The 16181-nt window shown below is 38.6% G+C and overlaps 1 protein-coding gene and 1 long non-coding RNA gene across 2 annotated transcripts in view; one reads left to right on the plus strand and one right to left on the minus strand.

Moving 5' to 3' along the window:
• Positions 1-4562: 4562 nt before the first annotated feature.
• Positions 4563-15083, minus strand: SLN (sarcolipin). Its single transcript, XM_058186305.1, has 2 exons — positions 14927-15083; positions 4563-5678 (listed from the first exon to the last, which is right to left on the minus strand). The coding sequence occupies exon 2, from the start codon at positions 5575-5577 to the stop codon at positions 5482-5484; it is 96 nt and encodes a 31-aa protein (XP_058042288.1). The 5' UTR covers positions 5578-5678; positions 14927-15083; the 3' UTR covers positions 4563-5481.
• Positions 11872-16181, plus strand: part of LOC131200009 (uncharacterized) — a 38355-nt gene continuing 34045 nt past the window's right edge. The window contains exon 1 of the long non-coding RNA XR_009155477.1: positions 11872-13971. This is a non-coding gene — a long non-coding RNA (uncharacterized LOC131200009). The remainder of the gene's footprint in view (positions 13972-16181) is intronic.

The following is a 16181-nucleotide window of genomic DNA, read 5'->3' on the forward strand; positions in this document are numbered from 1 at the left end:
GAGCACACGGGCCCCACCCATGGATGCGGCCAGCCTTCCGCGCATGCGCTTTTCTGGGATGCACACCTTACACACATGCACCCGACCTCAAAAACGTGCCTAAATAGGATGGCATAGAGGCGGGGTGGGTGGACGGCCCCAACAGCGATTTCTGCTACCGGTTCAGGCTAATGGAACCGGCTGAATACCTCTGATTTAGTCTCTTGCTGATCCTTAGTCCAACTGGAACAGAGTCTGATACAGGGATATCTCAGTTCTCTGTAAGGATGAAACATCTGGGAAATCCCTCTTGTACGATACAGTTGCCAGGCACTAGCAGGTTTTTAGAGCACTTGAAAACCACAACCCTTTGCATCTTTAGGATTTAAGTGGCAGTGAAGTGAGTGGCTCAAACATCACCACAAATAGCATAATTGATGCTAAGCGTTGAAAGATAGATTCAAAGGGTTGGACTAACATGCAGAATAAGTACCTCTAAGGCAGAAAGGAAGTCATAATTTATATAATATGTTTAGGGATATCCAAGGTAATTTTTCCCTATATCATCTTGATCTCTGAATTTGCTATAACCCATAGTGCTCAAGTAGTTCTGCTCCTCACCGTTCTTCTGGGGTTTGACTCACAAGGTAAGAAGAAAGTTAACTTACATAATGCTCTGCACTGCAAAATTGAAAAAAACGTAGTAGCTGAAAGATCTTGAAACTCATGGAGAGACTTAATGGTACGGGAACCATCAAGATGTTATCAGCACAAACATTCTGAAAAATCTGTTTGCATGGGCAAATCTTGTTTTCTTCTTGTTTTGCAAGAAGCACATGAAAATTGTTCATTTAGCACAGTTAAAAAAACAAAACGGAAGGAAGGAAGGAAGGAAAAAATGAATCAAGGAAAATCCTAACAATGACTATTTACGTCATCCCTCTCATCTTTGAAGTTCTTGTTTCTCCAAATGTGAACCATGCTCTAAACCAGGAGTGTCAAAACTCAAGGCCCGGGGGCCAGATGCGGCCCACAGGGTTCTTAGATCTGGCACATGGGGCTGCCCTGGAAACAGCGAAGGACTGGCTTGCAGTGCCTCTGCCAGCGAAAACAGAGCTAGGCGAGTTCGCATTTTCGCAGCTGAAAATGGAGCTCGGGAGCCAGTTTTCCCTGGCAGAATGCTTGGGTCACAACAGGCGCCCCTGACACGAGTGATGTCAGGCTGGCCACACCCACCCTGGCCCCCTGAGCTCAAACGCAAACCTGATGCATCCTCATGAAATCGAGTTTGACACCCCTGCTCTAAACCAAGAATTCTAGATGGACCTTGACAATTACAACAACCTGAAAATGAACTGTTGAAGAATTAGGTCCATAGAGAAAACTTTAACATCACCAAGGTCATTTCAGCTATGATATACCCTTGCAGAGCTTGTTCATTCATTTATCTAGGAATCATCTAGTGGTAATTGTGCATGTCTTCAGCCCAGTCAGCTCCTTCCAGTTATAACATATATACTTAGAACTGAGCCCTTTTGTGACTTATTTCTCAGTGGAAATGATTAAAATGAATACATGAGGATGAGGAAGACAAATTAAGCCTGTCTGAAGATTTCTGCCTCCTGAAATTCCTGAAGATAAAAAATATTTGAAGCTGTGGAGAAAGAGCTGGCTGGCTTGCATCCTTGACCAGTGCTGAATGGCTTTGCAAAACTTACTAAAGTTAACCTAAGGTAAAGCTGACCCATCACAGCTGCTAAAGTGAGGAATGATTTACTGAGTCTTCAAGGGACACATTTTGGAGTTGTACCGATATTTATTTGTCAGACTCCATCTCTTCTTCACTTGTTGTGGTCCACCAGCAGCCTGCGGAGCTGGCAGTGTAGTCGGGCAGTGAGGAGGCTGGGGAGGAACATGGGCCAGTCCTGGAGTCAGGGGAAGGCCCGGATGAGAGTTCTGCATTGAAAGCAGAGATGGGGCCAGGGCCATCTGGGAATGATGTACAGACTCCGGAGCTTCCAGAGGCAGACAGCAGAGAGGCAGAGGAACAGGAGGAGCCTGTTCCTAGTGCATGCATGCGAAGAGCTGCCAGAAGGCAAGAGCAGCTAAAGCAAAAAAGACAACTCGAGAGTAAGTCCAGGAGATGATTAGCCCCTCCCATAAGACTTAAAAGAGCAGCAACAGCTCTTGGACTCTTTGTAGGAAAGCAACATTGCCACAATTGTTTCTAGCCGGCATCTCTTGTTTCTGAACTTCATGGGGCTTTGTCATGAAAAGCCTTTGGCAGAGTGCCAAAGAAGACAAAGGTTTGTGATAAGGCCGAAGTACTTTTTCTGAATGATTTGTTTTGGAATTAATTTGGACTAAGATGAGAATGAAGTAATTCTCAACACTCAGCTGTTTTAATAAAATATGTTTGTTTAGGACTGATTGTGTCTGGCAATAACTATTTGGGCCTAGGTCACAACATCACTATCCTTTCATGGTAAAAATAAGTCATGCCTTCCAGACTTTCCTTATTGGGGGTGGATGGGATTTTGTTATCTTTAAGGATTACCAAGCAATGCGGTGTAGAGAAAGTCCCAGTTTCATGTCTGTATTCTTTATTATTGCAATATTGAATTTGCAGAAATTCTAAGGCACCATAGACAGCTTAAGCACTGAGGTCAGTTGGCATGTCCACTGCACCTCTTCCAACCCCAGCCATAAAAGATGAATGGCTGATTTTCCCATCATTTCAGATGGAGAAACACCCACACATGATAAGTTACTTAAAAGTATAAGGCTTGGCATTGGTTTAAAAGAAATGATACAGCACCTCCCCCGCATATATTAAATATGGTGTCATCTGCAGGAAGTAGCATCTACTCTGACCCTTGAAGTTAAGCATCAAAGCTCCTGGTTAAAACTTGGATGGGGAACCAAGTTGGAATTTCAAAAATTATGGGAAATGGTAAAATGATAGACTCCTTGTTGACCTTGACTGGCCAATATAGCTTTGTTTCTTCCCAGTAGGAACGAAAACAAATTCCAGAAAAAGGCATTCCATATTGTTACCAAAGAAATTTTATAGAGCAGTAGAGGTCAGCTCCAGTGTACATATTTCTTTTCCATTCATCAAGAATTACCCACTCCTGTTCGAAATGGACCTTTTAAAAGATAAAATATAGCTAACTATATTTTATATAGGGAGCCAGTCCAGTGAAGTGGCCAGCCTAGAAAACCAGGAGACAGTGAATTCTAGTTCCACTTTAGGCATGGAAGTCGGCTGGGTGACTTTGGGCTAGTCCTTCTGTCTTAGCCCAGCCCAAATCACACAGCATGGCTGAGGAAAAATAGAAGGAGGAAATAGTATTATGTATGTTCACTGCCTTAAGATATTAGAAACAATATAATAAAGAGGATAAGAAAATATTTTAAAAGAAGCTAAGTTTGCATTTCTTGAAACGCCCCGTTTTTTCCCCACTATTAGAAAGCAAAGAAAAAAAATTAGCTAGAGGGAAAAATAGTATTTCTGCTTCCCATTAGCTTTTTTGTTTCAACCTAAAGTATCCTGTGACTTTTTGTTAATTAAAAAAAATGCCATACAACTGTCTGTCTCATGGGATGGGATTTCCCCTGGCTTCTGAGATGTGTGTCAAGCAGCTGAGTCATATTTTATGCTTGCCTTTAAACATGGCCTTTAAATCAATGAGAAGTATCTCTCAAGCACTCTCCATGGCTCCATACTTGAGCGAAGAGGAGAAATCTAGCCCAACAGCTGCTGAAGCACCAAAGCATTGGTTTCATCTGTATATTCCCAAGAGGTGGGAGAGTAATTTTAAGTTGGGGTGGAGATCTGTGAATATGTGATGACACATGTATTCAAGTGGGATAGATACCAGGAGAGACATGATATATAAAACTGGGATGCCTCTGTATTCAGTGGCAGGAAATTCACAGCTATAAAAAAATAAATTACTTGGTCTCTGTATGGTGCTTCTATTGGTCAGCAACTAGCCACAAAGTGGAATAGAAATTTGCAACTTAGTGAAATAGTTGTTGCTTCTTTTGATTGAGGATGCTAAATGTCAAGGCTATGTATAATCTCTCTTTTAGCATAAGTCAACTTCTTTGACCAGATTCTAAGGTTACCTTGCTGGAATGGAAGGTGTGGTATGCGCTAATGCTTGGCAACATGTATGCGACAAGAAGCCTGAGAAGATGCAATGGATCCTCTAATGGTAGGGGTAGAAGTGGAGTTAGTGACCTGCAAGTTGGACAGCCCCAGGAACACATACACTTCTCAAAATTTTAGATGAGACCCCTCAAGACTTAAAAACTACATTATCCAATGTGACAAAAGCAGGAAGATGGTGATGTATTTGAGGATGAATGGTACTCATCATATTTGTTTCAGTTAGGGTTTTAAAAGATGAAGTCCATTTCTGAACAACAGGAGAAATGAGCAGACTATTTCTAGTCTAGTCTAGAAAACAAGTCTACAGGGAAGTCAGGCTAATGCCCATTTATCTGTGGATAAAGTCTCAATGAATGTAATGAGATTTCTTCCAGAATTAAGTCCCAAAGGGAAAAACCTCTGAGAAGATACATACAGTATATTTATTTGATATATTTCTGTGCATAAATAAGAAATTAGATTGTATGTTAAATGGGTTCAGCACAACATATTAAGCCATATGACCTTCTTTTGCCTTTGTAAGATCCTTTCTCCAGATCCTATTCTGGGACTCTACAACTGCAAGGTTTTTATGTTTATGAATTTATGTTTTGGGGGAAAAGTGACATTGCTCATTGAAGGCTTCAGATTTATAGTACTTCCAGACACTTAAGTTTCATGTTTCAACCTATTGTCCTATTAAAACTCTGTATCTTGATCCATTCCTGATCTAGGTGTATCGGTAATATTGGTGTTTTATCAAATTTCGGCTTTTATATACTGCTGAATTAGAATACATACAACAATATTTAAAGATCTGAATTTAGTGTTCTTGCAATACAATAACATTCTGTTATCCTGTAAGAAAAGGCTTGCTTACAAAGGCAACATCAAGAAGACAATTAAAAAGAACAGGAAGTGCATCAAATGTTATTATTTATCCAAATGATAACAATGGTAGAGCAGCATATGTCCATTAATTGATTACATAAAACTGAAACAATGAAGACTTCATAAGTGTTGAAGTCACGATAAGCTAATGCATTAATTAGTTGTCATGTTTGTAGCTACTATCGTGATTCTAAATGACACCCATCATTTACAAAAAAGAAATTCAGGTAAAAGAGCGTTTATGCCATGCTTTGAAAAGAAATTAATGTACACCTTCTTAGATCCAGTTGAATTGTTAGATACATATAAATGAGGTATTTTGATTTTTTAAAAAATGCATTACATTTTTTCCTACATTAAAATTGGAGCACACCAAAAAGCACTTCTGAAGAGTAGCGTTCTCATCCTTCACCAGAAGCAGATCCTTCCATGATTCCAGGGATATGAGTCTTTCATTCTTGATAAGACTTCACCAGAAGCCACATGAGCAGTACTGTTATCAGAACTATCATAAAGTTGAGGAAAAGCTCTTGCGTGGATCTATCCATGGCCAGGAAGAATCAACGTAAAGGAGAGACTTCGTCTGTGTGGTGAACAGGATATGGAAGCTCTTGTTTCCCTTTGTCCTTATGACCAACCTTGTCCTCACCTAAAGAACAAGAAAGATCCCAACAAAACTAGAGGTGTGAGTATCACAAGCATTCTCCAGGCCTATTTATAACACAACTAGCATAAGTAAATGTTGTTTCTATTGCTAACCTTTATGCAAGCAAGAGATATTAAAAAAAAGGCAGAAGATATCTCTAACAGCTTATCACCTCCTTCAGTTTCTATCGAGCCACAAGCCATCTTGTCAACATCACCCAACCGCTTCAACAAACATGGCCTTCGTGAGAATGCTATTTAGATTTCCAATTATTTATGTTTTTTATGGTTTTGTACACACATTGTATCTTGGAGAAAAGTTTTTAGTGATTCCATTCTTATCGCATTAAAATGAAAGGGAAGCACAGGCTGCCTTCCATGAATTTTGAGACTCATCTTCAGCTGCTTCAAAAGTGTAAGTACATCATGGTTAATGCCTTGTGCTTATTCAAATACTAGAACATACGTGTATCTGTGTGTCTGTCTGTCAGTTGGTCTATGCATGCCTTCAACTCATTGTTGGCTCTTAGTGACTGCACCAATAAGTAGCAACAATTTTCTTGGCAAGATTTCAGAAATAATTTGCCATTTTCTTCTTCTTAGGCCTGAGAGAACAGGGGTGAAATCCAGCAGGTTCTGACAGGTACTGGAAGACCGGTAGCAGAAATTTTGAGTAGTTCGGAGAACTGGCAAATACCACCTCTGGCTGGTTCCAGAGTGGGGAGGGAATGAGGATTTTGCTGTATTCTTCCCCTGCCACACCCACCAAACCACACCATGCCCACTAAGCCACGCCCACAGAACCGGGAGTAAAAAAAATTGGATTTCACCATTGTGAGAGTGACTGGCCCAAATCACTGAACTGGCTTTGCGCCTAAAATGGGACTAGAACTCATAGTTCTCTCCTGGTTTCCAGCTGGGTGCCCTAACCACTGTATGAAACTGGTTCTCAACGAGCAAATACTAGAACTAGTTTGCCTTTAATGTGATTTCTATTGAAATGTGGAGATACCCACTTTCCACTTGAACCCTGCTTTTGTACTATGGTGTGAGCTTCTTTCTTGGAAGAAAATCATTGAAATTTAGCCATATTTTGGATATGTGCATTGTTAGTCTGTTTTACTGGAACTCAAGATCTAGAAATATCTACCCTGCTATAAAAGATATGTTTTTATTAGATACTCGACTCTAGGAATTCTGTTCTGAAGATGAAAACTGAGTAGGTTTTGAGTCTATTGCTGGTTACAATTCTATTTCTTCATTTGACAGTAATCTGGGAATGAGAAGAAAAATATGTGGGTACTCTTGTTAAGCAATTGAAGTTGAATTTTGATCTATTTTTGATCCATCCTTGAGGTAGAAGAATCCATAATAATAACAACAACAACAACAACAACAACAACAACAACAACAACAACAACAACAGAGTTGGAAGGGACCTTGGAGGTCTTCTAGTCCAACCCCCTGCCCAGGCAGGAAACCCTACACCATTTCAGACAAATGGTTATCCAACATTTTCTTAAAAATTTCCAGTGTTGGAGCATTTACAACTTCTGCAGGCAAGTTGTTCCACTGATTAATTGTTCTAACTGTCAGGAAATTTCTCCTTAGTTCTAAATTGCATCTCTCCTTGATTAGTTTCCACCTATTGCTTCTTGTTCTACCCTCAGGTCCTTTGGAGAATAGTTTGACTCCCTCTTCTTTGTGATATTGGAACACTGCTATCATGTCTCCCCTAATCCTCCTTTTCATTAAACTAGGCATACCGAGTTCTTGCAACCATTCTTCATATGTTTTAGCCTCCAGGCCCCTAATCATCTTTGTTGCTCTTCTCTGCACTCTTTCTAGAGTCTCAACATCTTTTTTACATCGTGGCAACCAAAACTGAACGCAATATTCCAAGTGTGGCCTTACCAAGGCATTATAAAGTGCCCAAGGCATCCCATAAATGGTGGGATATTGGATCCCTTTCACAATACATCTAAAAATTAGAAGGATATTTTTATATGAATAAAAATATTTAAATAATATGGAAAAGTTAGGCACCTGTTTATGATACTATTTGTTCAATAGATATTTTAACATTAATATTAAAATTAATTTACAATTAATTACTTAATTGTATTGAAGATTACTGTATATAGATATTGTATGTAATATTTAATATATTTCAATAGTTGTCAGTAATAGCATTTCAGGACAAAAGGTTATCATAAATGGTTTAATTATAGATTATAAGTATCTCTTTTCTTCGGCTGTTACTAACCAAATATTGCCAAACACTAATAGAGTTTTTCCCCCCCCTGTTTTGTTGGCAGGTTTGTCCAAGATCATTTGTAAAATATCAATTTGACCATTGACTTTTACTATCATTTAACAGCATCTTGGAATACCTAACCCATTTTAGAATTAGAATTCTATAATAGACTTTTTCCTTGTATGAAAGTTGGATTTCTCTTAACATAAAATCTTACTAATCTTGTATCATCAGTGATAAACTAAATGAGAATAAATCTTCAGCACTTTGGATAGAAATTCTGTTACTCCTAATCTCATTGTCTGATTTATATAATGCTGATTATTATTGTTGATATTTATTTATGGGTTAGATTTTAACAACTATCTGCAATTTTTCCATGCGGTATTTTTCTTTAAAATCTATGAAATGTTGAGCATTCTCACCTAATTCCATGTTACCTGTAAATTATCTATTTATTTAGTGTTTAACTGCCCTTTCTTGCCTCTTTTTTCCTTTCTCAAAAATGTTTCATAAAAACATAATTAAATTGAAATACCTAATTGACCTTGGCTAACTTCAAACAGCAAGGCAGTGCCAAATCTAATGAATGACATACCAGCAGAAAATCTAATAGACTGAGTGGTTGAAAACCATTTCTGTATTGTTGCCAAGAAAACAGCATGGATGTCAATCTCATTTCATATTTTCTTATTGCCCTACTGAAGTGCTATTGAAATGAGTGACATTACATCAAATTGATGAAATTTCAAACAAGAAATCAGGTGAACCATATAGATGGCATGAAGACTTGTCTGGCCTCTTTCTTGAGATTAGAAAGATGACAAGGCATGTCAAATCCCATGCCACGTATTTCCTCAGTTTTGACATTTTTTAGAACAAAATGGGATCCAACTATATGTAAATATTTGCCAAACGAAAAGACAGAGATATCTCAGGTAATGAAATTGATAACTCAAAAGTTTAACATCCTTAAGATCCACAAATGCATCACCTTTAGTACTTTGTTGATATGGTAGCAAAGTGTTACTATCAATACTTGCAATTTTCCTGAAGTGTTTTGGAAAATAAAGGAGACAGCACAAAGAAGAGGGTGTCAACCTATTCTCCAAAGCACCTGAAGGCAGGACAGGAAGCAAAGGATGGAAGCTAATCAAGGAGAGAAGCAACTTAGAACTAAGGAGAAATTTCCTGACAGTTAGAACAATTAATCAGTGGAATGACTTGCCTCCAGAAATTGTGGTTGCTCCAACACTGGAGGATTTTAAGAAGAGATTGGACAATCATTTGTCTGAAATGATATAGGGTTTCCTATAGGGTTTCCTGTGGTGGGTTGGACTAGAAGACCCCCAAGGTCCCTTTCAACTCTGTCATTCTATTATTATGTTAATTCCTGCACACAGCAAAAAGTTGCAAGTATCTCTCCATACGGTTAGACCTACCATCTCCAAACTGTTGCCCATTGTATTAATGGATTTTGACTCTTGGATTTCCCAGTCAATAGGATGACTCTATGATAAATAGGCTGATTAAAAAGATAGTAGTATCAAATATATTGAGATGGGATCTGATCTGAACAAATGAACCCTATATAGACGCTGCCAAACTGAAATTACCTAGACATCTAATCCATCTGTATGCATAGCCAGGGCTATAAATGGGTTTGCACTGGAGTAATTAAAAATATTTCTTAGTCACCCTCTATCTAGAGGACTCCAGGGCAGCGGGGAGGGGGAGGGGGGAGCCCAGATAAAGCTGTCTACACAAATAGAATATAATAAAACCAATATACAAAACATAACAGAACACAAAACAGCGATCCAAAACAGTAATTCAGATAACGACACTGAAAATAAGGATACTGAAGTTCAGCATCTAGGGACACTGAGAAGTTATCAATTCAGTTTTATTCTTTATTGTAAGAGGGGAGATAAATCTGAAGATTAACATTTCTTTCCCTCCTCACTTTTCTGCAGGGCCAGTTCTTTTCAAGGGTGTGAATCCTTCGTTAGAAAGTTCAAAGTTCATACAAAATGAAACTAGAATCCATTACAAAGCCGTCGAGCAACACTATTAGAAAATATAGTAGCCTTCTTCCATTGAAGCAAATGAGCTTTATAATAAAACAATGGGTGGCATTAGAGAACGGGATGTTCACTTCTGCACAGAAGTCTTAACTATTGCATCATCCCTTTTCCCGCACAAATCCCTCCCCATCAATCTCAACCCCAAAAGCTCATGTGATCTCTTGAGAACACCAGAATTGCATACGATTTAAACTCACAGAAATACTTTCTGTGAGTTTAACTCACAGAATCATCTATTGTAATGTCCTTCTTGTTAAAGACTACTTCAGCTTTAATTGCAATAATACTAGAGCAACTAATAGATTTAAACTTAATGTCAACCGCTTTAATCTAGACTGCAGAAAATATGACTTCTGTAACAGAATCATCAGTGCTTGGAATACTTTACCTGACTCTGTGGTCTCTTCCCATAATCCTAAAAGCTTTAACCAAAAACTTTCTACTATTGACCTCACCCCATTCCTAAGAGGACCATAAGGGGCGTGCATAAGCGCACAAATGTGCCTACCGTTCCTGTCCTATTGTTTTTCTTTTCTTCCTCCTATATACATATATGCTTATACCTCCTTATATTTACCCATATATGTGTTTATATACTATATAATCTTTTTGTATGATACCTACATATATTGTTATGACAAAATAAATAAATAAATAAATAAATAGATTTCAGTGCATCGCAACAGCTGTGTGGGAATACAAAACTCTCATGAGATTTAAGATTTACTGAGATCTGGGCCACTTTTTTCCTCCTCAGATGTGGACGTTACAGACTCTCAGATTAATTAAATTGGAGAGAATGAGAGCATATATTATGGAAGGTCTCCCTTCAAGGAAACCAACAGGATGTTTCTAATAAGACCACAATTGATTTCCTAACTGAATTGAATACAAAGGGCCTTATTTTTGAGCAAGCATGCACACGTTTCTACTGGAAGTATTAGACTGCATCCTAATGTTCACTTCCTTAAGAATAAGACTAATTGCACTTAAATAGAACTTATTCTTAACAGCAATAGCACTTAGACTTATATGCCACTTTACAGTGCTTTACAGCCCTCTCTAAGCGGTTTACAGAGTCAGCCTATTGCCCCGCAACAATCTGGATCCTCGTTTTACCCACCTTGGAAGGATGGAAGGCTGAGTCAACCTTGAGCCTGGTGAGATTTGATCTGCCAAATTGCAGGCAGCCAGCAGGCAGCAGAATTAGCCTGCAGTACTGCACTTTAACCACTGCGCCACTGTGGCTTATGCAAACACATAAAGGATAGCACTACTTTTAAAAGCCTAACAAGTGATAAACAGACATTTCCTAAAACAAGAAAAGATTTTCATCCCATAGTCATTTTCCTTAGCAACAGTATAGATCTGGGTTTGGGTTTATGATCTTGACCGCAAATGTTAATGAATATGCAGATGCAGATACAGTTCAAGTCTGCAGATGCTGGAGACTTACATATCTGAAATTAATTTCTTAGAAAAAGTGTCAAAACTGTGAAGGTCCTGCACTGAAATCATAAAGTCAATCTTACCCTATCTGATATCCTCCAAAGGAGTCAGAACGACAATGTTTAGAATATTGGCAATTTCATGGCTAGGAATCCTGGACTACCTTGGAAAGGTCCAGCCAGGTATAGGTAGAACTCCTCCCTCCCTCCCTTCCCTTCCATTCCCTCCTTCCTTCTTTCCTTCCTTCCTTCCTTCAGAGGCCTTCCTTCCTTCCTTCCTTCCTTCCTTCCTTCCTTCCTTCCTTCCTTCCTTCCTTCCTTCCTTCCTTCCTTCCTTCCTTCCTTCCTAGGGGAGGCTGAATACTCTTCAAAGATATATAATATATAATATAAAGATAACTCCCAAATGAAAAAAAAAGAGAGAGAAGTAATTCTGATCCTTCTCTACATTGGTCAAATTGCTGCCGTGAACCCAGTAACCCTCACAGACTGTAGAATGAAATGGATAATAATCCCACCCTGCTCTTGATGTGAGAGAATTCCATGCATACTGGGTTTTTTCCAAGCATCTTGGTCTACAGAACTCTGCTCAGTTAATAACAGAAACTGATGCTGGAAAAAGCCAGCAGTCTTGCAACAAGATAGCTTTTAAATTAGGGGATCTCTGCTGGTTCTTTTCGAATGGTAGCCTGACTTTTAATATTTTTTTGGTCCAAATTTGCAGGACACACTAAGCTTTTTAGATATGTAGGATAGTGAATATTTTATATGCATAGAAGTGTCTGCAAAGGACTTTAATCAAGGCAAAATAGGCAGCATTAAATTTCATGCCATCGTTCATATAGATTTCTTGATTGGATGTAAATTAGTGCAGTGATTGCATTCTCTTTTGACTCCCTTCATAAATTTGTGTTAGAAATCTATCTTGGGAATAACTGTCATTTCCATTATTTGGAAAAGTTGCAAATTTTCATGTCGTTAAGAAAAGAATTTTATATTCTTTCTCCCTCCCTCTCCTTTGTCCTTTTGGAGATATGCTTTCTGGGCCACATAAAGACATATAAAAGAATAATTCTTAAAAATAGCATAGCTATAATTCAAGATTCACTAGCTGATTAATATCCTGTCAATAAATAGCATACCCAGCCTGGTACTTTTCTGATACTTGAGGGTCACAGTTCCATATTTATTTATTACTTTTTGCACTTATGTGTTATATTTATTTAATGCATTTATTATTTGCATGCAGCACTACAGCTCTATATCTTCAGGAAGCAAAAAAAATCATAGTGCCATATTTTAAAAAACAGGATTAAGAGAAACTTGTTAGATAGTCTGCAATTCTGTGAATGTTTTTTTCCATACTTTTTTGGAACTCAAGAATATTAAGAGGCTACAGGAACATCTTGTAAAATAACCTGAGCATCAAATACTTTTGTTTTGTTAGGTGGTATTGAGCTTGATTTATGTATTTAAATTTTCAAACTTTCTAAATGATCCATAAATGAAGAGACTAAATTCCACCGAATTCAAAGATTACACTGATTTTACAGGGGCTGATAGCAAGAACATCTAGACTTATATACCACTTTATAGTGCTTTGACAGCCCTCTCTAAGCGGTCCATGATCCATGTATTCAGGAAAGGATACACAGCTAAGGTATCTGCCAGCTACAGGTTAACTTGATGAAATATTATAATAGGATGTTTCATGTTAGTACTATTAAGTGCGGAGCAATATAACAAAACACAAAGCTGTAAACATAATAAACATTTGAAAAGCACAGTGTCCAGAGTAATGCTTGAGACTCTTATAAAGGACATCACTGACTAATGTTTGGAAGTTGAGCCATGGCAACTGGACGCCTTTTCTTTGTTGGTTCGAAATATTTCATTCTTCAATCCAAGTAGCATATTGATTGGTTTCCCCCTGACCAATTTGCTCAGACTGAAGAAGCTACTTGGATAAGCAGCCAAACATTTCGAACCAACAAGATAAGAAATCCAGACATCTCTACCTGGACAGATTCAACTTCCAGACATCTTTGCTGACTTAACCCTAGCTATTGTTTTCTTTTCTACAAAGGTCTTGGGTTGAAAGATGGTAGCTTGCCTAAAGCTCCTGTGTTGGTCCCCCAACAAGCTAAGATTGCATTTATATTCTTCAGACATTCAGATTATTATTCAGCTTCTATGTTAAACTAGTTCTGTGAAAGATAAGCCTGCCTGGCCTTGCAATAGCAGAATACAAGTGACCCTGTCCCATCAGATCCAACCAGTGGTCCTGATCAATCCAGCTTCCCTGGATCCAACCTCCATTTCAAATATATAAAGGTAAAGGTTCCCCTCGCACATACGTGCTAGTCGTTGCCGACTCTAGGGGGCGGTGCTCATCTCCGTTTCAAAGCCGAAGAGCCAGCGCTGTCCAAAGACATCTCCATGGTCATGTGGCCGGCATGACTCAACACCAAAGGCGCACGGAACGCTGTTACCTTCTCACCAAAGGTGATCCCTATTTTTTCTACTTGTATTTTTACATGCTTTTGAAACTGCTAAGTTGGCAGAAGCTGGGACAAGTAATGGGAGCTCACCCCGTTACACGGCAGCACTAGGGATTCGAACCGCTGAGCTGCCGATCTTTTGATCGACAAGCTCAACGTCCTAGCCCCTGAGCCTTATTATTATCCTGTGCCCTTATTATTTTGTGTCCTTTCGAGTGCACTTTAAGGTTTTGGTTACTACCTTTAAAGCGCTCCATGGCTTAGGGCCTGGGTACTTACGGGACCGCCTGCTGTTACCACATGCCTCCCACCGACCCATACGCTCTCACAGAGAGGGACTTCTCAGGGTGCCGTCCGCCAAGCAATGTCGGCTGGTGGCCCCCAGGGGAAGGTCCTTCTCTGTGGGGGCTCCCACACTCTGGAACGAGCTTCCCCCGGGTTTACGCCAAATACCTGACCTTCGGACATTCTGTCGCGAACTGAAGTCACATCTTTTTATTCGCGCGGGGCTGGCTTAAATTGAATTTTATTAATCTTAAATTCTTATTAATTAATTTTAAATGGGGTTTTTAGTTTATTGTATATTTTTACTTCTCAGGCTAATTTTAAAATAAGTTTTTTAATTGCATTTTAAATTGTATATTGTATTATCTGTTTTATTTTTTGCCTGTACACCGCCCTGAGTCCTTCGGGAGAAGGGCGGTATAAAAATCAAATAAATAAATAATAAATAAATAAATAAATCAAGCATTATGTCCAATGATTAGTAATAGTACTTTAATAAGAAACAAAGAATGCCAATACTATACATAATTAAAAGTTTTCTGGCGACACAAATACAATGGGAAAGCCAGAAGTTCCTATAGCTTTAAACCTCAGGGATGTTAGTTTTCTTTTTTCTTCTTCTTCTTTGAAGAAGAAATAAGATCTAGGCATATCAAATGCATCTATTGCTCTACCTGCAGAAGGTGGCTGGAGCACCAGAGTGTGATGCCCAGAATCTCTCAGCTTCTTCTCATCGTCCAGTGCTGTCTGGGTGAGAATTCTTCTGCTGGAGCTAAAGTAGTCGGAGGGAGGAGAGCATTGGCAACATAAGCAGTGATGTCACAGGCTCCCTATTTAAGTGAGGTTAAGCCTGTGAGCAGAATTCAGTTGAGGTTATTTAAGTATTGGGGGTGACGAGGCGAGAATATATTTAGATTTTCATATTTTCAGATCCAGTTCTGATTTGGTTATAAGAATGTCAAGAATTCTGAATTGGGGGGGATAGTTCTATATATTTTTTCCAGAAAGTTGATTCTGCTTCAAGCATCCAGTATATATTGATTGGCAAAGCAACAAGAAAGAGAGACAGGGAGAAAGAGAGACAGAATTGCAGGTTGCCTGGAATTCTCAATATTCTTTAGGCTCAAGAGGTCTTAATCTTTTGACAAACGAGCTTCCAAATTCCAGGTTCTGCGCAGATTATTTGACAAGCACAGCCACCTGTTCCTGTCCTGCCCCACATTCTTATTATAGTAATCTCTTCGCTTCTCATATTCCTACAAGGATGAGTCCAAGAAAGAAAGAACAGCAGGTGCCAAACCTTCTTTGTATTACAAGATGAAGTAACTAGCTAAACTGCTATAAACTGAAAACCAAGGGATTCCAATTTTCAGTCTGAAAATTCAGTCATGTGGTCTTAGTTATTCATAAGTTTACCTCCTCGTTCATTTTCTCAAGAGGTTTTTTGGAATATAAATTCTTTCATAAACATATGTTATGTTTATATATACTTTATTGGCCAATCACACTTGGCCAATAAAGAACATTCTATTTTATATTCTTTGGTGTTAAATACCTAATAAGAAGCCTCCTTCTTATTGGGACTCCCACTGGAAGTTTTGGCAAGCTATAAATTCTTAATTGATATTATTTTTATTGCATTTATTTTTATGTTTCAAGTTGTCATGAACCTCTCTGACTACCAATATGTGCAGAGTTCCATGCAGAAGACAAGGTTTTCAAGAGGCTGTTCATAAAAGAGGAGGTGAATCAGAATCAAATCTGCCATCTAGAGTTTGGCCACTGAGCACTGATAATGTTACTTGGTTGGATAATGAAACATCTGCAAGAAAGCAATCAAGCTCAAAAAGCATCCAGGACCTTACAGTTAGACCACTCACTGAAATGGAACGAAATCCTGAAAGAGTAACTTTAAAATTCCCTTAACCA

Source organism: Ahaetulla prasina, chromosome 5 (assembly GCF_028640845.1).
Source record: "Ahaetulla prasina isolate Xishuangbanna chromosome 5, ASM2864084v1, whole genome shotgun sequence".
Classification (NCBI taxonomy): Eukaryota; Metazoa; Chordata; class Lepidosauria; order Squamata; family Colubridae; genus Ahaetulla; species Ahaetulla prasina.